Below are 27,962 nucleotides of genomic sequence, written 5' to 3' on the forward strand. Positions count from 1 at the left end.
TCCAAGGATATACTCCAGGGATTGATAGTAAGGGCTCATTGGAAGCAGGATCAATCTGATTCTAGAGATCAATTCCTTCACTTTGTCTACTTTTGACTCAATCTGGGTCTCACACTCATTGTTTATATGCACCTTATTCGGTAATCTCCTTGGGACTTGATAGCCTTGGTATTATCCTCGTTGGCATTTTCTTCTGTTTTTGAATTTACTTATTTGAACATTTTGTTCCCTTGAGATTGATTTACTCAGTATAATTAATCTATACATATTACTACAAATATATTTTTTCAGATTGATCCTGCTTCCAATGAGCCCTTACTATCAATCCCTGGAGTATATCCTTGGATTTTCTCCATTCACTCTTACCATGGTCCTCTCCTTCCTGTTGTCCTTTTGCTGGATGCAATCCATGCCTCAGCCCCGGATCAGGCAACTCCTGGATCCGCTTCGGTCCCTTTATCCCTGATTGGACTGTTTGAGAACTAGAGACACTGTTAAAGGTAGTATCTATCTCTATATATTCCATTATACCATCTATTTTGTTTTTTTTTTTCATATTAATATACCAACATAACTCATATCTCCATTTTTTAGACATATTTTTAAGCTCCTGATGAATGGACGGAGGTCCACGAAATGCGTAGAGCCTACAATTACTCCAATGTTTTATCTTAACATGTCATATTTAAAGATTATGAGCACAGAGAGTATTTATGTGTTGATGTATCCATTATATTCTTGAGTGATCCAATTTTTGGATAATAAGATTGGATTTTAAGAAATATTGTATTCATTTTGGTTTTATTATGCATTATTATATTTGCTCTGTGCTGTATCTCTGTATATGTTTATGTAACAGTGATTTTTTATTATATGTATTCAATTAATAAAATATCTTATGTCCAATCTGCCTCATTTAAAGTCCCACATCTCTCCTCTTTTTACACATATATATATAGGGATGGAGGTAATTGGACATTCATGAGTTGGCAAACCATTCAAACACACACAAAATTCCTCTTTTCTACATGGACATTGTTGTTTTCTCAACAAAAAATTTGTTTTATTGCCACTGCAAACTCTAAATAATCATCAATATTTTTTGTCCCTAGGATATGGAATTTATGTTTACACAAATTCATTTTTTCGCTATGAAGGAGAGTGGAAAGATGGTAAAAAACACGGTAAGCTTTTTTTCTCTTTGCCATTATATTTTTAAACCTTACTTCTTTTCTACTCATTTTAACATTTTTTTCTTTATATGTTTAAACAAGCAAAATGTGTGTCCCCTTAATTGTTTCTGAAGAATGTACACTATATTACCAAAAATATTGAGACGCATGCCTTAACACGCACATGAACTTTAATGGCATCCCAGACTTAGTCCATAGGGTTCATAATTGAGTTGACCCTTCCTTTGCAGCTAGAACAGCTTTAACTCTTTTGGGAAGGCTTTCTACAAGGTTTAGGAGTGTGTCTATGGGAATGTTTGACCATTCTAGAAGCATATTTGTGAGGTCAAGCACTGATGTAGATGAGAGAGCCTGGCTCACAGTCTCTACTCTAATTCATCCCAAAAGTGCTATCGGGTTGAGGTCAGGACTCTGTGCAGGCCAGTAAAGTTCCTCCACCCCCAAACTCGCTCATCTATGTCTCTATGAACCTTGCTTTGTGCACTGGTGCTCAGTCATGTTGGAGCAGGAAAGGGCCATCCCCAAACTGTTCCCACAAAGTTTGGAGCATGATATTGTCCAAAATGTCTTGGTATACTTACACCTTAGGAGTTCCCTTCACTGGAAATAAGGGGCCAAACCCAACCCCTTAAAAACAACCCCACGCCATAATCCCCCCCCCCCCCCTCCACCAAATGATTTGGACTTTTGCACATAGCAAGGTGTAGCTTTGGGGGAAAAAAATTACCCATGCTGTGAGGGTTAAATGTGTTTGTTTCATCAAGGTAGAAATGAAGAAGCAACTATACTTGCCTTATCCCTTGTTGCCCCGGAAGTCCAGTGCTCTTTTCTGCTTCCTCAGCCTTCTCACTTACAATGAAGGGCTACTGGTCCTGCATTGTGCGTGATGACACCAAGTGCCTGCAATTGGTGCAGCGGTGGAGAGAAGTAGTTTCAGTGGACCAGTCATGTGGCTGGAAGCCTGCAGGAACAAGGAATAATGTAAGTAAAAATGCTTTCATGTTGCCCGTTGACCAAATGAGCAATTAAACACCTGCAGTGCAGGAGGAGCCCCACTGGATGGGTAGTTCAACTTTAAGACTGAATACATAACTGCAATAATTGGTGAGTGCTCGGAGTTCAGATTATTGATACAAATAACATGGGTATGCTGACCTTTAGTATGTTGTACACAAGCTAGTAAATTGACGTGTTTCTCTTTTGGGTGACACATTTCAGGGTGACCATATGTGTAATTGGATTTAGAGTTTGGCTTACTAAAGTACCAGGGATTTGAACCGTTAGTGGTTCTTATCTGCAGCAAAGATAAATCCGGTCTCTTTCCTAGGAAGACAGGGCAGTGCTGTGTGATTAAATTTTATAAATTCTAGGACTAGATAGACAGAAATACAAATCCTATGATTAAATATGGTAAAACAACTTTCTTAGCGCCAACTTAGCAGCATACTCCAGCATGTATGCTGCCATGGATTGGCGCCAGCAAAGGAAAGTTACGGTAAGTATTTGATACTTTTTTTTGTTATATATGAATTTAATTTGTGTTTCAACTGTTTGCCTTGATTTAAAGTGTTACTAAAGGTTTTTTTTTATTTTTTTTATTAAAATAACAAACCCGTTATGCTCACCTGCCCTGTGCAATAGTATTGCACAGAGCGGCCACAATCCTCCTCTTTTCCAGTCCCCCGCTGGACTGCTCCTCTTCTTCATGTGTCCCCATAGCAAGCTATTTGCTATAGAGGTACATGGTGTCCGCTCGCTCCCGAGCTGCGTGCCTATGGAGCCACACTCCATAGACTCACACAGCAGGGCTTCCTCCTCACTGCATTTGATTGACAGCCAATGGCTCCTGCTGCTGTTTGAGTTCTGTGTGAAAAGGACGAGAGGGGAGAAGAGCAGTGCACACAATCTATTCTCCCCTCTCTCCCCCCTCACACAGGGAAGGGGGAGGATAGAGAAATATAAAAAACATTTTTTACCGGAATGCAAGGTTAAAAACCTTTTTTAGCTTTAGTATCACTTTAAATATGACATTTGGGTGGACTGTCCCCTTTTAAGCTGCTCATCAATACTAGGAGATACATAAATTTGTAAAAATGAAATAATTGGGGATGGTTAGACATGCAGCTACACCTGTTACCTAATGTTCTTATAAGAATGGGTTCACAGTAGCCTGTATGGTAAAACTCTGCGTTTTACCGTGTGGGCTAGTGACAATGCACAACACACTGATTAACAGTCTTTTTAACTTGATGTGAAGCTTCATTTATTTTGCTGCACAGGGCGTTGCGCTGCTGTGCGGTATCATGCAGTGCCATCTTGGACGCTGCAGAAAAATGCAGGTCACTGCACATATTGTGAATGCGCCCTAATTACAATTGCTCAGCTCAGGCCAAATGTTCTTTACTGCCATGAAGAGAGAAGTGCTAGCAGACTGCGGGTGACAATTTTCTTGGAGGAGAGCAATAGGTACAGAACAGATTCTTTAAACCTTCCTGACCAACTTTCCCTCTGATAATAGACAGCCAGAGGACTAAAAAATAAAATAAAAAAAAACGATTCCTCCATCCACACAAGCGGCTCGCTGGGACATTGTATTCTGACAGTGGCTCCTGCTGCTGATCAAAAAACGTTTTCCAGTAAAAGACCTGGGCCAAGTGTTTACACACACTGCCTGGCATACAGCACTGCATACAATTACCAAGAGCTCCAGATGTTTGGGTCATAGGGAAATCACGATAAAGATTTTAATCCGGTGGTATTATACCCCGTATAGGCTTGCCAAAATATCCCCTGACTACTCCCCCCTATGCTGGAGGGGCTGCGAACAGGTGGGAACATTATATCACTTACCTTTGGTCATGCCCCAGCCTGACTAGTCTATGGAATCGGGTATTTCACCTAATCTCGTCATGTACAGGCATCATATCCCGCCCCGACCCAGCCCTGGCCATCCTAAATGTGGGTATAGGCAAGTTCCCCACAAACTATCGAAACAGTGGTGACGCACATACTTCTTGCTAACCTACTCCTAATCCTGAGAAGGATTAGGAGTCCTTCCCTAACCCTGAACGTCTCCGAAGTGGTCCAGACTATTGACGCTAATTACTCCTTTGAACGCCTACTAGTGTCGGCTACTTTGTCCCTAGCTAGGTGTTCCCAGGTGTAGTCTATTTGGCTAGCTGTCAGAAGTATTAATACTTGAATCCTGTCCTCCTCCACAAGGGGGGGGGCGGGGGTTGTGGAGTGGGGAGGGGTCGCTGGGGGGGGCGTTTTCTTAGCCTCTGGGCACAGTTTGATCCCGATCGGGGTGTCCGGAGACAACTCACCTCCACCATGTAGACTATCGCACCACTGCTCCCCTAGCCCCTGGCGCGTTCCCCTCTTTGTTCCACCTCACCATATACCTAATCCCAGGTTATCTTTTTTACTGACTGCAATATACTACCGCTGTGACTCCTCTCCATTTGTATCACTCATCACCTATACTTTATCCATGTTTATAGTACTCCGCACTGAGTTCTGTTACCTTCCCAATGCTTTACTGCATTTGTTGCCTATGTTTATTGTTTATCAGATATCTACATGTACTGTCTGCGATTGCTCTGTATTCTTGAAAACCTAATAAAAAATTATTTAAAAAAAAACAAACTTTTTCCAGTAAAAGATTTTTGTATTAATATGCACAGTTGGCTTACCCAAGTAAAGAGAAAGATTAGGATGACTTTTTCAGTGCTTGCTTCCCTTTCTGGAGAAATAAAAGTAATTGACTGGGAAAATCAAACCTGGCTATTCTTGGTTTTCCTTTAACCACTTCTGGACCAGAAATTTTCCCCCCTAACGACCAGGCCATTTTTTGCGATTCGGCACTGCTTTACTTTAACTGACAATTGCGCGTTCGTGCGACGCTGTACCAAAAAATATTTTTTCCCACAAATAGAGCATTCATTTGGTGGTATTGGATCACCTCTGCGATTTTTAATTTTTGTGCTATAAACAAAAAAAGAGCGACAGTTCTAAAAAAATCAAACAATATTTTTCACTTTCTGCTACTGTATATAACCTTCCCAATAAAAAAATTTAAAAATCAAATTTTTTCATAATTTTAGGGCAATTTGTATTCTGCTACATATTTTTGGGTAAAAAAAATCCCAATAAGTGTATATTGATTGGTTTGTGCAAACGTTCTCGCGTCTACAAACTAGGGGAAAGATTTATGTCACTTTTATTTATTTATTTTTACTAGTAATGGCGGCGATCAGCGATTTTTTAGTGAGACTGCGACATTCCAGCAGACAGATCGGACCCTTAACTGACATTTTTAACACTTTTGGGGGGACCAGTGACATTACTACAGTAATCAGTGCTAAAAATATGCACTGTTACTGTAATAATGACACTGGCAGGAAAGGGGGTTAACCCAGGGGTGATCAAAGGGTTAATTGTGAGCCCAGGGGGTGTTTTCTAACTGTAGGGGGGGGGGGTTGGTCTTATGGAATCAACACAGAGACTGTGTTCCTAAATAGGAGAAACACAGGAGCTCTGCATTGATTTCTAAGAGAACATCAGTCTGCTGTGTTTACAATAGCAGAAATGTAAAAACAAAATCAAAATGGCTAAAATCAACTTCGAGAGACAAATAGCGGAGGATAGTAAAAAGAACCCTAAGAAATTATTTAAATATATCAACAGCAAAAAAACGAGGTCAGAGCATGTTGCTCACATGATTAAAGATGAGGAGAGGATGGTTACAGAGGACACGGAAAAGGCAACCGTGCTAAATGCTTTCTTCTCCTCAGTCTTTACACAGGAAACGGAGGGGTACACTGACCATGACTGTATGGTTAGTAGTAATACACAGGACTTTCCGCTATGGCTAACAGAGGGTGAAATCGGGGAAAGGCTGGATAAAATTAACACAAATAAATCGCCAGGCCCGGATGGTGTACATCCGAGAGTACTCAAAGAACTCAGTAAGGTTATATCTAGGCCACTGTTCCTGATCTTTCCTGACAGTATTATGACAGGAACTGTACCAGGTGATTGGAGAAAAGCTAACGTGATAACAATATTCAAAAAAGGGCAGAGGCATGTCCCGGGAAATTATAGGCCAGTCAGCCTGACGTCAATAGTATGTAAACTTCTGGAAGGGATGATAAGGGACTATATCCAGGAGTTTGCTAAAGTCCGTAATATTATCAGCAGTAATCAGCACGGGTTTACAAAGGGGCGTTCCTGTCAAACCAATCTGTTAACATTCTACGAGGAAGTTAGCAGTGAGCTAGACAGTGGGAGACCTGTGGATGTGGTGTACCTGGATTTTGGTAAGGCGTTTGATACAGTTCCCCACAAACAGTTGATTTATAAATTAAGGTCCACAGGCATCGACCACAAGGTTTGCTCTTGGATACGAAACTGGTTAAAAGGGCGTGTCCAAAGGGTGGTAGTAAATAATGTATACTCGGACTGGTTTGAGGTGGTAAGTGGGGTTCCCCAAGGCTCAGTTCTGGGTCCAATTTTGTTCAATTTATTCATAAATAGCATTGAGGACAGGGTCAGTAGCTCGATCTCTGTGTTTGCAGATGACACAAAATTGTGCAGGGCAATAACTTCACAACGGGAGGCAGAAATCTTGCGGAATGACCTGAACAAAATACCAGAGTGGGCAACAACTACATGGCAAATGAGGTTTAATGTGGATAAGTGCAAGGTACAGTAAACCCCCCCTCCATTGCGGGGGTTACGTTCCGGACCCAGCCGCGAAAAGTGAAAATCCGCAAATTAGAAAAACCCTATTAAAATGCATTGTAGGCATGTTTTTTTTTTTACTGTCACTGTACGTGTAAAAGCATTTTAAGGTCTTTAAACACACTTTTAAAACAATAGAAACTCATTTAAACACATAAAAGATACTGAGAGACATAGCAAGAGCTATGGAAAACACAAAGATATTTCATTTTTAATGATTTATATAGTAAAATAACATTACAAAAAAAAAAAACGCAATATACCGGGACCGCAAAAACGGAACCGCGATGGAGCGGGGGTTTACTGTATTGCACTTAGGGATTAATAAAGCAATAGAAAAATACACGCTAGGGGGGGAACCTCCTGGGGGTATCAAAAATTGAGAATGATCTGGGAGTCTTAGTAGCAGATAGACTTAGCAATAGTATGTAATGTCAAGCTTCGACTGCCAAAGCCGGCAGATTATTAGCATGCATAAGGAAGGGGATGTATTCCAGAGACAAAACTATAATCCTTCCACTTTACAAATCACTGGTCTGACCAATTCTGGAGTATTCTGTCCAGTTCTGGTCACCAGTCCTCAGAAGGAATGCGTTGGAGCTGGAGAGAGTACAGAGAAGGGCAACAAAACTCATTAGGGGATTAGAGGACCTTAATTACGAAGAGCTTAGAAATGCTTGATTTATTCTCCCTAGAGAAGAGACGCTTGAGAGGGGACATGATAGCAATTTACAAATGTCTCAACGGTGAACAGAGCATAGAAAAAAACAATTCAGTCTCAAGGAATGCATGAGGACACGAGGCCACACAATGCGATTGGAGGAAAAGCATTTTAACCTCAGGCTACGCAGGGGGTTCTTTACAGTTAGGGCTACAAGACTGTGGAATTCTCTACCACAAATGGTAGTAACTGTGGGGAGTATGACTACTTTTAAAAGACTCTTGGACACACATCTCGAGGATAAAAACATTCAGGGGTATGGGAAATGATTCACACCTACACAGGTTGAAGGATGGTCTATTGTCTTTTATTCAACCTCATCTACTATGTAACTATGTAATAGCAGACCGCCATTCTCTCTCCACAAGGTGCGATCGCAGGTATCCGGCGGCAATCGCGGCCACCGGGCCCGTGAATCAGCTTCCCCGCTGGCGAATATGGGCGATTAGCGGGAACCTGCAGACCTACGGCTGGTTGGCAAGTGGTTAAAGTGATACTAAAGCCACACTGTTTTACCACTTGACCTCCAGAATATTTAACCTCTTTCATGACCAGGCCATTTTTTGTGCCACTTTGTTACTTTAACTAAAAACTGCGTGTTCATGCAATGCTGTACCCAAATACCATTCATAATTCAAATTCATAATCATATGATACCTTCCTTAGTCATGTGATCATTCCCATTTATACTGGGGAGGGGGGGGGGGTTATTTCTTTGGGCACCTGAAGGTTCAATGCATGCCATAGTTTCACTGATTGATTCCATAAGCTCATTAAGTAATAATAATTTTAATTACAGGCCTTCTGGGAATATATCCTCTGTTTGAACTGTACAGCTGCCCACTTCATAAAAATGCTGTGCATCACAACACAAGTGGAAAAACATATGGCAAATTGAATAATCAATACATTTTAACATATAAACAAGAGCAAGTCATTAGAGGCAGTAATGAGTAGCACTTATCCTTTTTATTGCAGGTCACGGGAAGCTTTTATTTAGAGATGGAAGTTACTACGAAGGGGAGTTTGTGCACGGAGAAATTACTGGAAATGGACTGCGTTACTGGGCAACATCAGGTTAATTCTTCTCTTTTTGACTTATTCAAAAGCAGTTCCAGACTGCAAGTGAAACCATTCCGTAAAAGATTAATGTTATACCTGAAAGTGTACTTAAAACTAAAAATGTATTCTATTGCAACTCACCAATCATTAGATGTGGTGGCTGCATTATTCGTTTTCTTTTCTCTCTTTACCTGGTGAATCGATCTAGTAACACACCACCTGTATTAAAGTGCCTCCACTCTGGATGAAGGAGCACAGGAGGCACAGCATATAGCAGTAAGTCTGAGGGGGGGGTTATTAAATGTATTAGCAGATTTATATACACTAACGACCTAAAACCAAACTTCAGCTTACACTTTATAATTCGCTACAGCAAACCGTTTTTTTTTCTTTTGGGATAAAGGTTTTATATGAATAAATAAAAGCTGATCATTTTAACCACTTGACCTCCGGAAGATATACCCCTCTTCATGACCAGGCCATTTTTTGTATACGACACTGCGTTACTTTAACTGACAATTGCGCAGTCATGCTACACTGTACGTGAAATTTATGTCATTTTTTCCCCACAAATAGAGATTTCTTGTGTTGCTATTTGGTTTTTTATGTTTTGCGCTATAAATAAAAAAAGACCAACAATTTTGAGAAAAAAAAAAAAAAACAATATTTTTTACTTTCTGCTATGTAAAATATTCAATAAAAAATGTAAAAAATCTAATTTCTTCATAAATTTAGGCCAATTTGTATTCTGCTACATATTTTTGGATAAAAGAAAATCCCAATAAGCATATATGCATATATTATTTGGTTTCTGATAAAAGTTATAGTGTCTACAAACTATATTATATACACTATATTGTCAAAAGTATTGAAACGCCTGCGTTACACACACATGAACTTTAATGCCATCCCAGTCTTAGTCCGTAGGGTTCAATATTGAGTTGGCTCACCCTTTGCAGCTATAACAGCTTCAACTCTTCTGGGAAGGCTGTCCACAAGGTTTAGGAGTGTGTCTATGGGAATGTTTGACCATTCTTCCAGAAGCACATTTGTGAGGTCAGGCACTGATGTGGACGAGAAGGCCTGGCTCGCAGTCTCCAATCGAATTAATTCCAAACTGGATATTGCGGTCAGGACTCTTTGCAGGCCAATCAAGTTCCTCCACCCAAAACTTGCTCATCCATGTCTTTATGGACCTTGCTTTGTGCACTGGTGCGCAGTCATGTTGGAACAGGAAGGGGCCATCCCCAAACTGTTTCCACAAGGTTGGGAGCATGAAATTGTCCAAAATGTCCTGGTATGCTAACGCCGTAAGAGTTCCCTTCACTGGAAGTAAGGGGCCAAGCCCAACCCCTGGAAAAAAAAACCCACACCATAATCCCCTCTCCATCAAATGATTTGGACCAGTGCACAAAGCAAGGTCCATAAAGACATAGATGAGTGAGTTTGGGGTGGAGGAACTTGACTGGCCTGCACAGAGTCCTGACCTCAACCCGATAGAAGACCTTTGGTATGAATTAGAGAGGAGACTGCAAGCCAGGCGTTCTCATCCACATCAGTGCCTGACCTCACATATGCGCTTCTGGAAGAATGGTCAAACATTCCCATAGACACACTCCTAAACCTTGTGGACAGCCTTCCCAGAAGAGTAGAAGTTGTTATAGCTGCAAAGGGTGGGCCAACTCAATATTGAACCCTACGAACTAAGACTGGGGTGCCATTCAAGTTAATGTGCATCTAAAGGCAGGCGTCCCAATACTTTTAACAACATAGTGTATACTGGAATTTTTATTTATTTATTTTTTAACTGGTAATGGCAGCGATCAGCGACTTCTAGCCGGACTGTGATATTGCAGCAGACAATCGAACACTAACTGACACTTTTGACACTTTTTGGAAACCAGTGACACTAATACAGTGATCAGTGCTAAAAAATATGTACTGCCACTGTACTAATGACACTGGTTTGGAAGGAGTTCACATCAGGGGCCATCAAAAGATTAACTGTGTTCCTAGCCTATGTTTTACTACAGTGTGGGAGGTGCTGTTACTAGGGGGAGAGATGGATCCTTGTCCCTGCTTTGCAGAGACACGGGATCCATGCCTTCCCTCCTGTCAGAACAGCGATCTTCCTTGTGTACATAGGCAGACCACCATTCTGTGTCTCTGAAGGATGATTGGTAGGTGCTGCAGGACATCGAGTCCACGGTACCCGCTGATTGATTCCCACCGTGTATAATCACAGCGGGAGCGAGCCGGCGGTGGCAAGGATTTGCGCTCACTGCCCAGATGAGCCAGATCATGTGTATATATACATGAGTCGGCACACAGCTGCCTCCCTGTAGCAGTAAAACTGCTTTAAGGGGTCAGCAAGTCGTTAAGCTGGTTCATCAAGAACCAGCTGATATTCATAGTGTGTGGCCAGCTTTAGATACATGTAATATTTTAGGCATCCCCTGTAATAGGAATTTCTCCTATTCAGGAATCCGTTTTGAAAACACATAGTGGAATACACAGTTTTTTCTTCAGAACATAAAAAAGTAGGACTCGGCTGCAAAGTATGTTAAATACCCTGCAATGTACATATACCACCCAAAGGGAATTTTTTTTTTTTTTTTTTTAAATTCAGAAAAGGTGGACTACACTTATACTTACGCTAAGGCAGTCCATGCTTTTGAATAGATTTTCCAAATGCCCCACAATCAAAATTTTACCGGCTGCTACATTTTCACTAACACAGTGCATCACACGCAGCACATGGTAGTGCATTATTGTGTGTTGTGGTGTGCGCACTGCAAGGAAGTTACGTGGTGGAGGTGCATTAGACTGCCATTAAAAATGTAAGTATAACAAAAAAAAATGTGTTTTTCGTTTTGGATAGAGTGGAGATGGATTAGAACACCTGTTAGTTTTTATTGCTGTCTGTGTCCCCCCGTTAAGGAAATGTTATCCTCTCTGTTTGTCCTGTTTTCCGTTAATATTGAAAGTGAAAGTAGAATATAGGTGAAATATTTAAATGGGGACACTAGTTCTGGTAACTGGGGGGGGGGGGGGGGGGGCCCTAGAGATTTCCTTAATTTGCAGTGATTTCCTACCACTTCATGTTTGGCTATGGAACAGGAAGTGACGGTAAATCTCCCCAATGGGACACAGATGGTAAAAAAAAAATTGACAGGGGTTATAACCCTCCCTAAGGCCTCTTTCACACGGCCGCTCCGTTTTTTTCCTCCGCTCCGGCACTTTTTTTTTTTTTCACGGACACGGATGACACTTGTGTCATCCGCTCTGTATGTCCGCATATCATCCCGTCTGTTTGCGAAAGATATACGGACATAATGCATGTCTATGGGGATTGCGGATGTTAGCGGATGACACCGCTGACATCCGATTTTGCATCCGTTCCGTTTTTTAAAACGGAAGAAAAATAGAGTTCTGTTCCGTTCCAAAAAACGGAACAGAACTGAAAGGACGAAAATCGGATGTCAGTGGATGGTATTCCGCTGACATCTGCAAACCCATTGACATGCATTATGTCCCTATATCACACGCAAACGGATGGGGTGATATACGGACAAACGGAGCGGTCGTGTGAAAGAGGTCTTACTCTATCCAAAATGAAAAAAAAAAAGTTTTGCCTATAGTTCTACTTTAATGGCACCACAGTGCTTCCTGAATTGTCTGCTTTGTCACTTCCTTTGCTTCCTGTATCAAACTAAGAAACTTTATAGTACTAATATTCGAACCAAGCTTTTGAGAGATAAACTATAATGTGAACCTGATGTCTATGGTTTACATACTTTAAGTTGTGTTTTTTTTCTATTTTTTTTTATTTTTTATCGTTTATTCAATTTCCGTATACAAATTTATAAAATCAGAAAAAGATACCAATAACACAGAAATATCTCTCACCTCACCCAAAATTAGTATATTTCAATTTCTCCCCCTCTCTCCCTCCCACCCCCCTCTCTTGTACCTGGAACTTCCCTCTTTCCATTTCACCTCTCCCCCCTTGTTGCCTATACCCTACAGATCTCTGCATATTTACTTGTTTTTTGAAAGACTGTCCAGTTGTTCCAAGCTTCAAAGAAATTTTCTGTCTTTGATTTCCCTACTACTCAAGAACTCCATATTATATACTGTACACAGTCCACTCTCTTAAACCATCCCCTTATTGTAGGCCTTTCAGGATCCAACAATTTTTTTTGGTATTGCTCCTTTTGCTGCGTTTAGAAGGTAAGGCACTATTGTAGATTTATACTGTTTTTTTCATTTTATTTGTATTGTGAAACAAACAGCGCCATAGATCATCGGGAATTTTTATACCCGTGATCTCTTCTATGTATTGCCTTACCTCCTCCCAGTATTTTCATATTTTTGGGCATTCCCAACACAGATGGGACATTGTGCCCTTCATATTGCATCCTCCCCAGCACAATGGGGATTTCTCTGGTTGATATTTATGTAACCTATCATGTGTTCTATAACATCTTGCCAATCACTTATAGTTTAATTCTATGGTACTTATTAGGGATAGACCGATTATAAGCAAGCGGATATATCGAGGGCCGATATGCACTTTTCCCGATATATTGGTACCGGCCTCGGAACTGGCCGATATTGCAGATAATTTTGTGACGTCATTCTGCCTTCTTAGGCCGCCTCCTTCACCTTGGACAGCCTCGTCTGAAATTGGGACTAGTCTCGTGGGAGTGTATCACAGCCATACACCCACCCACAGCAGCCCGCAGCCAGCCAGCCACCCACATCCATAGGCCCTGTACCAGCCAGCCACAGGCACTGTACCAGTGAGCCAGCCAGCCAGCCACAGGCCCTGTACCAGCCAGCCAGCCACAGGCCCTGTACCAGCCAGCCGCCCACAGGCCCTGTACCAGCCAGCCATCCACCTACCACAGGGTGCCAGCCAGCCACCCACCCACCACAGGGTTCCAGCCAGCCAGCCAGCCACCCACCCACCACAGGGTGCCAGCCAGCCACCCACCACAGGGTACCAGCCAGCTAGCCACCCACCACAGGGTACCAGCCAGCTAGCCACCCACCACAGGGTACCAGCCAGCTAGCCACCCACCACAGGGTGCCAGCCAGCCAGCCACCCACCACAGGGTTCCAGCCAGCTAGCCACCCACCACAGGGTGCCAGCCAGCCAGCCAGCCACCCACCACAGGGTGCCAGCAAGCCAGCCATTAAGCTTTAAACAAAAATTAACATGTTCAGTTCCAGATTTGTGTCAAAAATTGTCTTTATTTTTCACAACTTTAAATGTACAAAATATCGGCCCATATCGGCCAATACCGATACATTGTGACCAAAATATCGGTATTGGCCCTGAAAAAAACATATCGGTCTATCCCTAGTACTTAAATCAGCCGAGAAACTGTATACAGCTCCCAGTATTTCATCTACTTGTTGTTTTGCTAAATGTGTACTCAATTCCCTTTCCCATTTTCCAAGGAATGGGGGTACTTTTGGCTCCACTAGCCCTGTGGGAATCTTGTATATTTATGCTATACAGTGTTTCACCATCCCTACTGAATCAGAGAGCTGTTCTATTGGATTTAATTCCTTTTCCGATCTAATGGGTTGTGGTAATAATGACACAAAATGCTTTAGCTGCTAGTACCTACATTCGTTCAAAATCTTCATTCTGCCCTTTTGTTTTAATTCTTGAAATGAATGTATCCTTCCATTCTTTATAATCTGTTTTAATTGGACATTCTGAATACAATCTCCAAATTGTGCTCCCTTACCCGGTAAGAAAAAGTTTGTGTCTGATAATGAAAATTAAAGGTGAATTTAATTCCAACTTTGCTGACCTGTGTATTTTATTCCATACCTTAAGTGCATTTCTAGTTAATTTGTGTGTCTTTATACACAACATTCTATGTTAAGTGGAATGCAAATAATCGTATTTAATTGTGTTTTACTCAGAGTATTTTCAATCCCGACCCATCTTTTTTTCACTCTTTTTATTAGTCTACTCTATCGTTTGTGCTAGGACTACGACGTTGTAATATCTTTCAATGTCTGACACTCCTAACCCCCCATGTGCTTTTTCTTTACACAATACTGAGAACTGTATTCTTGGTTTCTTGTTCTGCCAAATTAACTTTGAAAATCATTGTTTTCAATGTATTACGGTATGAATGAGGTAGTTCTATTGGCAACCTTTGGAACTTATATAAAATTTTTGGCAAAATTGTCATCTTTGCTATATTTATCCAGCCTAGCCAAGAAAGTGGGCTTGTTGGTATTTTTTTAAACTCTGACTTAATCTCATTTAATAGTGGGATATAGTTAGCTTGGTACAGACTCCCTACAGTGGGTGTTAGTTTTTAATCCCAAGTAATTTAGCTCCAATTTTGCCCATGAGAAAGGAAACTCCTTCTGCAAATGTTGTTCTTCTTTTGCATTCAGACTTTACTGGGTTGATCTTCAAGTTGGACAGCTTTCCATATCTTTTTAACTCTCTTATTAAGTTAGGTAAAGTTATTCTGGTATTTGTTATATAGAACAAGACAACATCAGCATATGCCACTATTTGATGCTCCTCCTCTCTGATCTTCACCCCTCCTACGTCTGGACAACTTAGCCAATAATGGCTCCAGTGAGAATACAAACAGGAGGGGAGAGAGTGGGCACCTTGCCTTGTCCTGTTAAACATTTCAAATGAAGGCAATAGGCTTCCATTGACTTTCACCAAAGCAGTAGGTTGGTTATATAATCTTTAATCCAACTCAATATCTTGGGTCCAATTCCCAAATTCTCTATTGTGCTCATCATAAAGCCCCAGTCTACTCTATCAAATGCTTTTTCGCCATCTATTGATAGAAGTAGCACTGGGGACCCCCTATCTCTCAGTTTATTCAGTAGCAAGATAGTTCTTGTCTCGTTATCTTTACTTTCCCTCCCAGGGATAAATCCCATCTGGTCTGCACAGATCCATTCTGGCATGAATTCCTTTAGTCGCGTCGCTAATATTTTCGCGTAAAGTTTTGTATCTGCATTCAATAGTGCAATTGGTCTGTAACTGGAGCACAGTGTTACATCCTTCCCCTCCTTGGGTATTATTGTAACATGAGCCTGCAAAGATTCCTTCCTCATTTAATTTCCCTCTCCAAGGCTATTTAGATATTTACATAATTTTGGTACTAGTTGTTCTTTGAATCTTTTATAATATGTTGTGAACAAAAAATGGTCCTGAGCTTTTACCTAAAGCTGTATTTTTTAAGTCATGCAATAATCTCTTTATCTGTGTTTGGTTCTTCTAAAAATTGTAGTCTCCTGATATTTTGAGCAAGTTTGCTTTTTTTTAATGTTCTCATATTTTTTGTATTCTACATAGTTCCTCTTCCTGCATACCTTTTTGTCTTACTGCATATAATGTACTATAGTAGCCATGAAAGACTTTAGCTATTTCAGTTGTTGTGTGAACTAACTCCCCTTTTCCATTTTTAACTTTCCCAATAAAATTGATTGATTTTCTTTTTTTTTATATTCTTGCAAAAAAATGTTATTGCATTCATTAAATACCTGTCTTGTTTCATGTTCCAATAAGTCTTTTAACTCATCCCTCTTAAATACTATGGCGTGCTGCACCTCTATAGCCATTGCCCTTTTATGTTGTTGTTCCAATTCATAAATTTCTGATATTAATCTATTCAATTCCCTCATCCCAATCTAATCTATTCCCTCATCCTTTCCTTTTTTCTCCTGGATCCTATTGAAATCAGGATGCCTCTGACATATGATTTATGGGCCTCCCAAACCATGGCTTCTGATACATCTGGGGTTTCATTAAGCTGTAAGAATATTTCTGGTTCTTTTTTTACTTTATCCTCAACTTCTCTTTCTTGTATTCATTCTTCATTCAACCTCCAGGCACTCACTTTTCCATGGTATCCTGTTAGTTTTAGTTCCAATACTACTGGAGCATGGTCTGATATTGATGTTATTTCTATAGATGTTTTTACTAATAATTCCAGCAATCTACAGTATCTCACAAAAGTGAGTACACCCCTCACATTTTTGTAAATATTTTATTATATCTTTTCATGTGACAACACTGAAGAAATGACACTTTGCTACAATGTAAAGTAGTGAGTGTACAGCTTGTATAACAGTGTAAATTTGCTGTCCCCTCAAAAAACCTCAACATATAGCCATTAATGTCTAAACTGCTGGCAACAAAAGTGAGTACACCCCTAAGTGGAAATGTCCAAACTGGGCCCAAAGTGTAAATTATTTGTGTGGCCACCATTATTTTCCAGCACTGCCTTAACCCTCTTGGGCATGGAGTTCACCAGAGCTTCACAGATTGTCACTGGAGTCCTCTTCCACTCCTCCATGATGACATCATGGAGCTGGTGGATGTTAGAGGCCTTGCACTCCTCCACCTTCCGTTTGAGGATGCCCCACAAATGCTCAATAGGGTTTAGGTCTGGAGACATGCTTGGCCAGTCCATCATCTTTACCCTCAGCTTCTTTAGAAAGGCAGTGGTCATCTTGGAGGTGGGTTTGGGGTCTATATCATGTTGGAATACTGTCCTGCGGCCCAGTCTCCGAAGGGAGGGATCATGCTCTGCTTCAGTATGTCACAGTGCATGTTGGCATTCATGGTTCCCTCAATGAACTGTAGCTCCCCAGTGGCGCCAGCACTCATGCAGCCCCAGACCATGACACTCTCACCACCATGCTTGACTGTAGGCAGGAAACCCTTGTCTTTGTACTCCTCATCTTGTTGCCGCCACACAGGCTTGACACCATCTGAACCAAATACGTTTATCTTGGTCTCATCAGACCACAGGACATGGTTCCAGTAATCCATGTCCTCAGTCTGCTTGTCTTTAGCAAGCTGTTTGCGGGCTTTCTTGTGCATTATCTTTAAAAGAGGCTTTCTTCTGGGATGACAGCCATGCAGACCGATTTGATGCAGTGTGTGGCGTATGGTCTGAGCTCTGACCCCCCACCCCCTTCAACCTCTGCAGCAATGCTGGTAGCATTCATATGTCTATTTCCCAAAGACAACTTCTGGATATGACACTGAGCACGTACACTCAACCTCCTTGGTCAACCATGGCGATGCCTGTTCTGAGTGGAACCTGTCCTATTAAACCTCTGTATGGTCTTGGCTACCGTGCTGCAGCTCAGTTTCAGGGTCTTAGCAATCTTCTTATAGCTTAGGCCATCTTTATGTAGAGCAACAATTATTTTTTTCAGATCCTCAAAGAAAGGAGTTCTTTGCCAAGAGGTGCTATGTTGAACTTCCAGTGACCAGTGTAGGAGAGAGAGAGTGACAACACCAAATTTAACACACCTGCTCCCCATTCACACCTGAGACCTTGTAACACTAACAAGTCACATTACATCGGGAGGGAAAATGGCTAATTGGGCCCAATTTGGACATTTTCACTTAGGGATGTACTCACTTTTGTTGCCAGTGGTTTAGAAACTAATGGCTGTGTGTTGAGTTATTTTGAGGGGACAGAAAATGTACACTGTTATACAAGCTGTACACTCACTACTTTACATTGTAGCAAAGTGTCATTTCTTCAGTGTTGTCACATGAAAAGATATAATAAAATATTTACAAAAATGTGAGGGGTGTACTCACTTTTGTAAGATACTGTATGCTCCATCATCCTATAGTCCAGCCTCTAATATGTCCCATGCACTAAGGAATAAAAGATGTAGTCCTTTGTCTCAGGATGCTGGGTTTCCAAACCTGTATCAATTGACATTGATATAATTTCTTCCTAATCACCCGCAATTGCTTCTTCCTTATCCCCAATGCATGTGAAGTACTGTCTAACCTTGGATCCGTGCAAAAGTTTAAATCATCCGCCACCAGTCTACCCTTCTTGAAATCCATCAGTTCACACAGTATATCTTTCAAGTAGCCTGATGATTCCCTATTGGGACAATATACATTAGCCAATGTGCATTCCATCCCTTGCAATTCCCCTTTCAAAAATATATAACGGCCCTCAGGATTACCTTCCTTTCTTCTAATAGGAACTGTGTTTCTCTATCTACTCCTATTGCTACTCCTTTTGCTCTTTTTGTTGGCAAATCCCCATAGTACCATGTCGGGTGTTGTTTTGAGTACAATCTAATATTAGTGTCTTGCACTATATGTAACTCTTTAAAAATATTATATTTACAGAATATCGTTTGCTTTCTTTCAGTATATTATGTCTTTTTACTGGTGTGTTTAACCCCCTTACATTATATGTCAACAATTTTAATGTAGTCATATTTTGCTTTTTTTTTTTTTCATCTTCTTATACCCTACTCCTCTCCCCACCTGCCTGGACTGGGGATAGCCCCTTAGACAAAAATCAGTACCTCCCTCTAGGGCCTCAGGCAATATATGGGTATACAACGGTTCTCTGAATATCCGGCATAGTAAGAGTTCTTTGTCTATTCTTCCTTCGCTTCCCTTTCCAATCTACCCATTACCCCTTCCCGTCCCTGCCCCAATGTCCCTTCATCTTTATCTCTTTATATGAATCAGTTGCCATTGATCATCTTCCAATGTTGATCTTCCTTTTTTTTACTTCTGACCATCCAGGGATATCTAGGACAGATAACTCAAGTTTTTTACAAAAGTCTTTTGTCTCCTTTAGGAATCTTAGCTTAACTGAGCGGCCATCCTTCAAGTCTACCAGAAAAGAAGGAAAGCTGCAGTTATATTGAATGCTTTGTTTACGCATTTCTTCCAGTAGGGGTTTAAGGTGCCTCCTGCTCACTATTGTCTCATGGGATAAGTCCGCAAAAATCGGAAAATTTGTGCTTTCAAAGTTTAATGCTGGCCTCTTCTTCAGACATGTCCATATTTGTGCTTTCTCTTCATAATAGTGAAACCTTACTATTATATCTCTTGGATTTTCAATTGGCACCCCTTGTAGTCTTTTAACCCCATGTACCATATCTAGTTTCAATGATTCCTCTCTCATTCTTCCTAGCAATGGATTCAATATTTTTTTCATTATTTCTGTTAGGTCCTCTTCATGCTTTGCTTCTGGTAGGCCACGAATTTCCAAGTTCTTTCTTCTGTTCTCATTTTTTTGATCTTCTAGCTTATATGCCAAATTTCTCTATTCCCTTTGACTTTGTTTTATTTCATCTTTCAGTTCCTTTACTACTTGTGAATGGGTGTCCAATATCATTTCAGTGTCTTCCACTCTTGTTAATATCTGGCCCAGGTCTCAGTGCAATGTTGCCATGTCAGTTTTTAAAGAATTTTCGAATTTTGCAAACATGTCCGCCATTTTTAGCTTTGTAGGGAGATGAGATTTTGATCTTTGCTCCTCCAAATCTCCAATTTCGTTATCACTTTCCATCTCTGGGTCTGATCTCAACTGGCTGTGGACAATCATCCCCGCCGATTACCTGTTCTGGTTGCTTTTAATCTCTCCTGCCCCAATTTTTCCCCAGGATCTTTGCGGCTTTTCAGTTGCCTGTATATCACTGCCCCCTTCCTCTGACATGTATTTTTTAATAGTGCTTGGGCTGGCACTGGTTTTAGGGGACTTTGCCGCTCCACTTGCTCTAGCAGATTTTCCTTGCATTTTATTAATCTTTCTTATCCTTTTTCTTTCATTCTAACTTGGTTCTTTTAAATATAGAGCACTATACCACCAATTTGTTCTCTCTTCTCCAGCCAACACAACTTCTTCCTTTCACTTTATAACTTTTCTGATCTTTACCACACCAACTGTCCACTTTTGCCTCCCTATTTGAAGGAAATGATCGTGATGTGATATATCGGCTTATATCTAACAGGTCAAACAGGCCCACAGCTAGGTGATCCCTTCTCTGGTTTATTAAAGTCCTGTGCCGTAGTGATTAAACAAAAAGCAAACTTACCCCTCCTGTTCAATGAAGATCATGGGGTGGTCTTCAGGCAGTGTCTGGTAAAGTTGAGAGACTGGTTAAGTTGTACTGTGTAGCTGTCTGTTTTCCTTTTCATTCAGGGTTCCTCTGTAAAGAGATTTTTCATTCTCGGCTCTATGAGCTCTGTTGGCTTATGGGGCTTGTTTCTGTTGTTTCATCCCTTGGTTGGGGGGGGGGGGTGTCTGGCACCTCCTCGGCTTCCTCCTATCCACCTCAGGGCACCCCAAGTCTTGGTCGGCTCTCCTCAGCTGCTGTCAGCCACGCTCTCACCATGCACCGACCAACACTGCTGAGAGCCTCCCGGTCCCACTGCGTGCCACCACAGTGAACGAGACTCCACCTGCTCTCACCAGGGGACAGCAACAGCGGGGCTCTCTGCTTTTACTCACTGGTTCGGACGTTTTCACGTGGTTCATGCTCTCGGCTATGCAGTGGGACTGGATTTCTGTTGCCTAACAGGCTGGACTATGTGGCTGGAAGGGGAACGCCACTAGTTGCTGACAGGCAAGGATGGGATCCTCCCAGGCTCCTAGACGGAGCTCAACACCTGTGCCATGATCAGGCTCCTCCCCCCAGCAATCAGCTCCTGCACCTGTACCAACTTTAAGTTGTTATTGAGTACATGACAATAATCTAAAACATGCACTAGTCAGCCCCATACTTAAAAAGCCCTCACTGGACCCAACCAATCTTAACAACTTACGCCCCATTTCCTTGCCCCCCTTTTTATCTAATGTCTGGTCTAAAACCTACTAAGCAACCACCTTGCCGAGAATAGCCTTCTTGATCCCCTTCAAACTGGATTTCATCCTCAACACTCCACAGAAACTGTTTTCCTAAAACTAGCAAACGATCTACTAACAGTCAAAACCAATGGACACTATTCTGTACTCCTACTCCTGGACCTTTCTGCTGGCTTTGATATGGATGACCACCCCCTCCTCCTTAAAAAAAACTCCACGCCTTTGGTCTCTGTGACTGTACTCTTCGCTGGTTCTCTTCCTAATTATCTAACCGCACCTTTTGCGTTACTTACAATTCTACTTCCTCCTCTCCTCTTCCTTTCTCTGTTGGGGTCCCCCAAAGTTCAGTTTGGACCTCTCCTCCTATTTTCAATCTACACCTCCTCTCTGGGTCATCTGATAGCCTCCCATGGCTTCCAATACCATCTCTACGCTGACAACACCCAAATATATTTCCCTACCCCTCAGCTCACTCCCTCAGTCTCCTCACGTTTCACTAATTTACTAGCAATCTATCCAAAACAGAACTTATAACTTCCACCACGTGCCCCTTCCCCTGATCTCTCTGTCAAAATCGATAGCACAACTATCAGCCCATCCCCACGTACCAAGGTCCTAGGTGTAGTCCTGGACTCTGAACTCTCCTTCAAGCCCCACGTCCAATCACTGTACATATCTTGCCACCTCAACCCCCACAACATCTCCAAAATACGCCCCTTTCTAATCAATGATACAGTAAAGCTCTTAATTCACTCCCTGGTCATCTCTCGCCTCAATTACTGCAACTCTCTTCTCATTGGCTTACCTCTACATAGGCTATCCCCCTCTTCAATTCATCATGAAGGCTGTTGCCAGACTTATCCACCTTACCAATCGCTCAGTGTCTGCTAATCCTCTTTGTCAGGCCCCCCAATGGCTTCCGCTCACCCAACAAATTAAATTCAAAATACTAACAACAACTTACTAAGCCATCCACAACTTAGCCCCCAGCTACATCACTAGCCTAGCCTCAAAATACCAACCTAATCGTTCCCTTTGTTCCTCTCAAGACCTCCTGCTCTCTAGCTCCCTCGTCACCTCCTCCTATGCTCGCCTCCTGGACTTTTCCAGAGCCTCTCCAATCCTTTTGAACTCCTTACCCCAATCTGTCCGATTATCTCCTCCTCTTTTTTTTTGATGATCCCTGAAAACCCTCTTCAAAGAAGCCTATCCTACCCACACCTAACAACTGTATTCCCATTTTCTCCATCAGCTCATCCCCCACAGTTATTGCCTCTTGTTTCACTTGACCCTACCTTCTAGATTGTAAGCCCTAACGAGCAGGGCCCACTGATTCCTCCTGTATTGAATTGTATTGTCTGCCCTCGTGTTGTAAAGCGCTGCGTAAACTGTTGGCGCTATATAAATCCTATATAATAATAATTAATACTGTACAGTATTTTCTCTATAGAGTCTTTAAAGCGATATTAATGCCTCGTTGTGTTTTTTTTCCCCTTATAATAACAAACATATTATAATTACCTGCTCTGTGCAGTGGTTTTGCACAGAGCAGCCCAGATCCTCCACTTTTTGAGTCTCACTCCAAGTCTCTTTGAGTTTATTCCTTTTTTCTATCTTTTGTAAACAATTTAAGAAAGCTTGATTGTAATTTTATTTCACAATGAAATGAATTTTATTTTGATACGTTATCCTGGGATTTATAGGCTGGTGCCTATTCTGCCTATTAGGTAATCCAGCACTGTCAGCCCCATACATCATCTTTGTGCTGGAAATACAAAAATGTCTCCAGATTACTACTGGAAGCTGCTTTATAGCATTTTTTGCTATGCATCTGCTTTCAGTGCCAATACGATGATATTTTTGTACTCCCAGCAAAAACACTATAATATGGTTGGGGCCAGAATAAATAAGCTCTGGCAGTGGGTAAGACTCACGTTCTGACACTCCAGGAAGTGTCAATATACTGGCTAAATTGCAGGACTGAGGTCTTTGTTTAGGAGTGCAGCAGCAGGCAGCACTTCTGTAAGTACATCTAATGCAGATTGCCTGCCTATGTTTAGAACTTAAAGTAGGATATAGTAATAGGGTCTCTTTAATCCAAATCATTATATTGTGACAAGTTATGACATTCCTTGCTATCTGCCAAGTTATACATTAGTAACATCTCTCATTTATTGCAGTGGTGAATTTTTTTCCATATTTTTTCTTCAGCCAGACTCAGAAAAGATTCAACTCTTACTAACTAGTTATGTTTTTTTGAGCAGAGGAAAAAGATAACTAGAACAGAAAAAGATATTCTTAACGCACATCCTCTAAGTAACAATGCTGCACTATCTCCAGAGCTGAATTAATGATCTTTTTCTAATTTTTTTTTCCTGCTGCTTGACAACACATGAATCCAGCTCAGAAGCTTTCATCTGTTAGCTGCTGAGAGTTGCATAATATTCAGTAATAATTTGATGGCGAGGGTTCTTGGAAAGGAAATCTAATTGTTCTGAGCCGTTAACTGAATCCTGATGATCTGGCAACTTCTAACGGTCCAGGAGGGTGATCTGAAAATCCATATCCTAAAACAAACACTAGGTGAAGCCATTGCACCATCAATTTTTCATTATAATAAGTCATTGATGTTTTAATAGATGCAGTTTTACTGGACCTTTCCTTAAAGCTGAACTCCAGGCACACAGTTTAAATAAAATGGAAAAGATACACATATGGGAACTGTTTACCTGTCAAAGGATTCATATTTCTGAAAATCAATTTCTGAGACCTAAGCAGCTCTTCTAAACAGCACAGCCTCTGGCTGGTAAAGCAGGAGACCTGATTTTGCTATGTTGAAATTCCATAAGACTAACATTGGCCATAACAGTTGATTTTCTAACCGGTAATGTGATCAAATCGGCATTTGCTTTCGACCACAGTGATGATAAAATTGGAAGGAGAAGGATGGAGGATTTTTCTCTAATGAATGAATTTCTAAGTGAGTGCGGTTTTCATTTGGGAAAGACCATTGACTCCAAAATCAAATGCTAAAAGTAAACATTTTTTTTTAAGTCCCCCCCCCACAGTTAGAATCACTGCCCTAGGCTCACATTAAACCCATTTATCACCCATAGGGTTAACCCCTTCCCTGCCAGTGTCATGATTACAGTAACAGTGCATATTTTTAGCACTGATTACTGTAGTAATGTCACTGGTACCCCCAAAAGTGTCAAAAATGTCACCTAGGGGTCCGATCTGTCCGCTGCAATGTCGCAGTCCCACAAAAAAAAAAAAAATCGCAGATCGCCACCATTACTAGTAAAAAAAAATAAAAAAAACAATAAAAATGACATAAATCTTTCCCGTAGTTAGTAGACGCAATAACTTTTGCGCAAACCAATCAAAATTCGCTTATTGCGATTTTTTTTTTTACCAAAAATATGTAGCAGAAAACAAATTGGTCTAAAATGTTAAAAAAATTTTGATTTTTTTCATTTTTTTTGAGAATGTCATATAGCAGAATGTGAAAAATATTGTTTTTTTTTTTCAAAAAAATAGATTTTTTTCAAAACCGTCGCTCTTTTTTGTTTATAGCGCAAAAAATAAAAATCGCACAGGTGATCAAATATCACCAAAAGAAAGCTCTGTTTGTGGGAAAAAAGGACATCAATTTTATTTGGGTACAGCATTGCACAACCGTGCAATTGTCCGTTAAAGTAACGCAGTGCCGAATCGCAAAATAGGGCCTGGTCATTAACCACTTAAGCCCGGAAGATTTTACCCCCTTCCTGACCAGGCCCTATTTTGCAATTCGGCACTGCTTGACTTTAACAGACAATTGCGCGGTCGTGCAGCGCTGTATCCAAATGAAATTGACGTCTTTTTTTCCCCACAAACAGAGCTTTCTTTTGGTGGTATTTGATCACCTGTGAGATTTTTTGGTCATGCGCTATAAACAAAAAAAGAGCGACAATTTTGCAAAAATAACAATATTTTTCACTTTTTTTTATATGAAATTCCTCAAAAAAAAAATTAAAAATCTAAATTTTTTTAACATTTTAGGCCAATTGGTTTTCTGCTACATATGTTTGGTAAAAAAAAATCGCAATAAGCGTATTTTGGTTGGTTTGCGCAAAAGTTATTGCGTTTACTAATTAAGGGAAAGATTTTTGTCATTATTATTGTTTTTTTTTTTAACGAGTAATGGCGGCGATCTGCGATTTTTTTTTTTTTTTTGCGGGACTGCGACATTGCGGTGGACAGATCAGACTCCTGACTGACATTGTTGACACTTTTGGGGATACCAGTGACATTACTGCAGTAATCAGTGCTATACATATGCACTGTTACTGGAAAAATGACACTGCCAGGGAAGGGGTTAACTTTATTGGAGAAGTAGGGGTTAAGTGTGTCCCTAGGGGCGTGCTTCTAACTGTAAAGGGATGTGGCTGTTTGTGTAACTACAGAGATATATGATCCTACATAGCAGGACCCTATGATCTCTGCACTTACACAGGGGAGAATGATAGACGGCTTTGTTTACATTAGCTGCCTGCCTTTCTCCCTCTGTACCAGATGATCATGAGTGACCGGCAGACATCGGGTCCGCCAGTCACAAGCGCGGACATGTTAGGGAGCAAGCGGGGGCGCGCGCTCGCCCCCTAGAGCCTCACAGGTGAGCGACGTAGTCCTACGTCACTTTGCCTGTGAGGGGGTGACTGCCGCCGCAAATAGTTGTGCGGCAGTGGGCAAGTGGTTAAGGGGGCGAATCCTTCCGGTCTTAAAGTGGTTAACAGTGGGGATAGAGGAATCTCTATTGTACGTATTCAGGCAGCTGTGGAACCAATGGCTGCCTGAATACAACTGCACTGATGAGCAGTGACTCCATCTGAGATGATGCAATTACTTTTTAATGACTGATAATTTTCCACCCAGCCCATTGAATGTTTTGTTTGACTTTTGCGGAGCTTGGTGGTGCTTGCAGGGCCATTCAGGACTTTAATTTCAGCCGATTCAGCATTGATTGGTGGAAATATGAGCATTTTATGCACAGCTTTACAGGTCTCCTTCCCACCCAAAGACTGTGACTGGGCAATGAAAGGAGAAGCAATGTATTGATTCCTCAAGGTCTACACTAGACTCCCTCCTTACATACCTCCCAACTGTCCCTGATTTCTGGGGACTGTCCCTCATTTAGAACAATGTCCCTCTGTCCCTCTTTCCTTCTCATTTGTCCCTCATTTTGGTCTGATGTATATACCTGTATTAAAAATGCACTATTTATCTATCAAAAAGTGTTTCCCAGTGTTAAACCTTTCATGCAATTTCTAAATTGCTGCATTTGTACTTTTTAAAAGCCAATATAAAGGAATAGTAGTGGTAAAAAAGCATTTGTGGGTTTAAATAATAATTTTTTGTGTATTCATTTTACTTGTACGGGGGCCTGGTAGTGGGTGTGTCCTATAAATACATACTTTTGCTCATAGGTGTCGGTGTTCTATTGATTACTGCAGATCGTCGGATAATGCCTCAGACTATCTGTGCATGTGCAGTAGTGATGTCACTCCAGCTGATCTGCCGATCAGCTTGCGTGACGTCAACACTGAGCATGCACAGATCAGTGGAGGCATTATCTGCTACATATGTTTGGTAAAAAAATCTCAAAAAGCGTATTTTGATTGGTTTGCGCAAAAGTTATCGCGTTTACTAACAAAGGGAAAGATTTTTATAATTTTTTTTTTTTTTTAACGCGTAATGGCGGCGATCTGCGATTTTTTTTTTTGCAGTACTGCGACATTGCGGCGGACAGATCGGACCCTTGACTGACATTTTTGACACTTTTGGTGTTACCAGTGACATTTCTACAGTAATCAGTGCTATATATATGCACTGTTACTGTAAAATTACACTGGCAGTGAAGGGGTTAACTTTATTTGAGAGGGAGGGGCTGTGTGTGTCCCTAGGGGCGTGATTCTAACTGTGATTGGCTGTGGCTTGAGCTGATGATCATTGTAGAACCGTATGATCATTGTTTCTACACAGGGGAGAATGACAGGCGGCTTGTTTACACTAGCCGCCTGACTTTCTCCCTCTCCCCCGACGATCGCTGAATGACCGGCGGACATCGGTCTGCCGGTCACACGCGCGGGGGGTCCGCGACCGCACGGGAGCGTGCCGCCGGCGGTGCGCGCTCGCTCCCAAGAGCCTCACAGGCTAGTGACGTACCGATACGTCACTCTGCCTGTGAGGGGCTGACCGCCGCAGTATATGTACTTGCGGCGGTCGGCAAGCGGTTAAAGATTTGTGTTTTTTTTTTTTTGTTTAAAAATAACAAACATGTTATACTTACCTGCTCTGTGTAATGGTTTTGCACAGAGCAGTCCTGATCCTCCTCTCTTCGAGTCCCTCGCCGGTGCTCCTGTCCCTTCCCTCCTGCCAAGTGCCCCCATAGCAAGCAGCTTGTTATGGGAGCACCCGAGCCAACCACTGCTTTGTGTGTCACCAACAGAGCCGGGAAAAGGCCATCCAGCGCCCAGGGCGAAGACACCAAACTGCACCCCCCCACAAGATGTAGGAGCATAATGTTTTATCAAAATAAAAAAA

General features: G+C 41.5%; 1 protein-coding gene across 1 annotated transcript in view; it reads left to right on the top strand.

Annotated features, from left to right (window-relative positions):
• MORN1 (MORN repeat containing 1) overlaps positions 1–27,962 on the top strand; it is a 625,079-nt gene that overhangs the window by 38,053 nt on the left and 559,064 nt on the right. Inside the window, exons 2-3 of the mRNA XM_082273769.1 lie at positions 1,113–1,184; positions 8,638–8,736. Of these exons, the coding sequence (XP_082129895.1) occupies positions 1,113–1,184; positions 8,638–8,736 (171 nt within the window). The remainder of the gene's footprint in view (positions 1–1,112; positions 1,185–8,637; positions 8,737–27,962) is intronic.

This window comes from Pelophylax lessonae (assembly GCF_965119305.1).
Source record: "Pelophylax lessonae genome assembly, chromosome: 12".
Taxonomy (NCBI): Eukaryota; Metazoa; Chordata; class Amphibia; order Anura; family Ranidae; genus Pelophylax; species Pelophylax lessonae.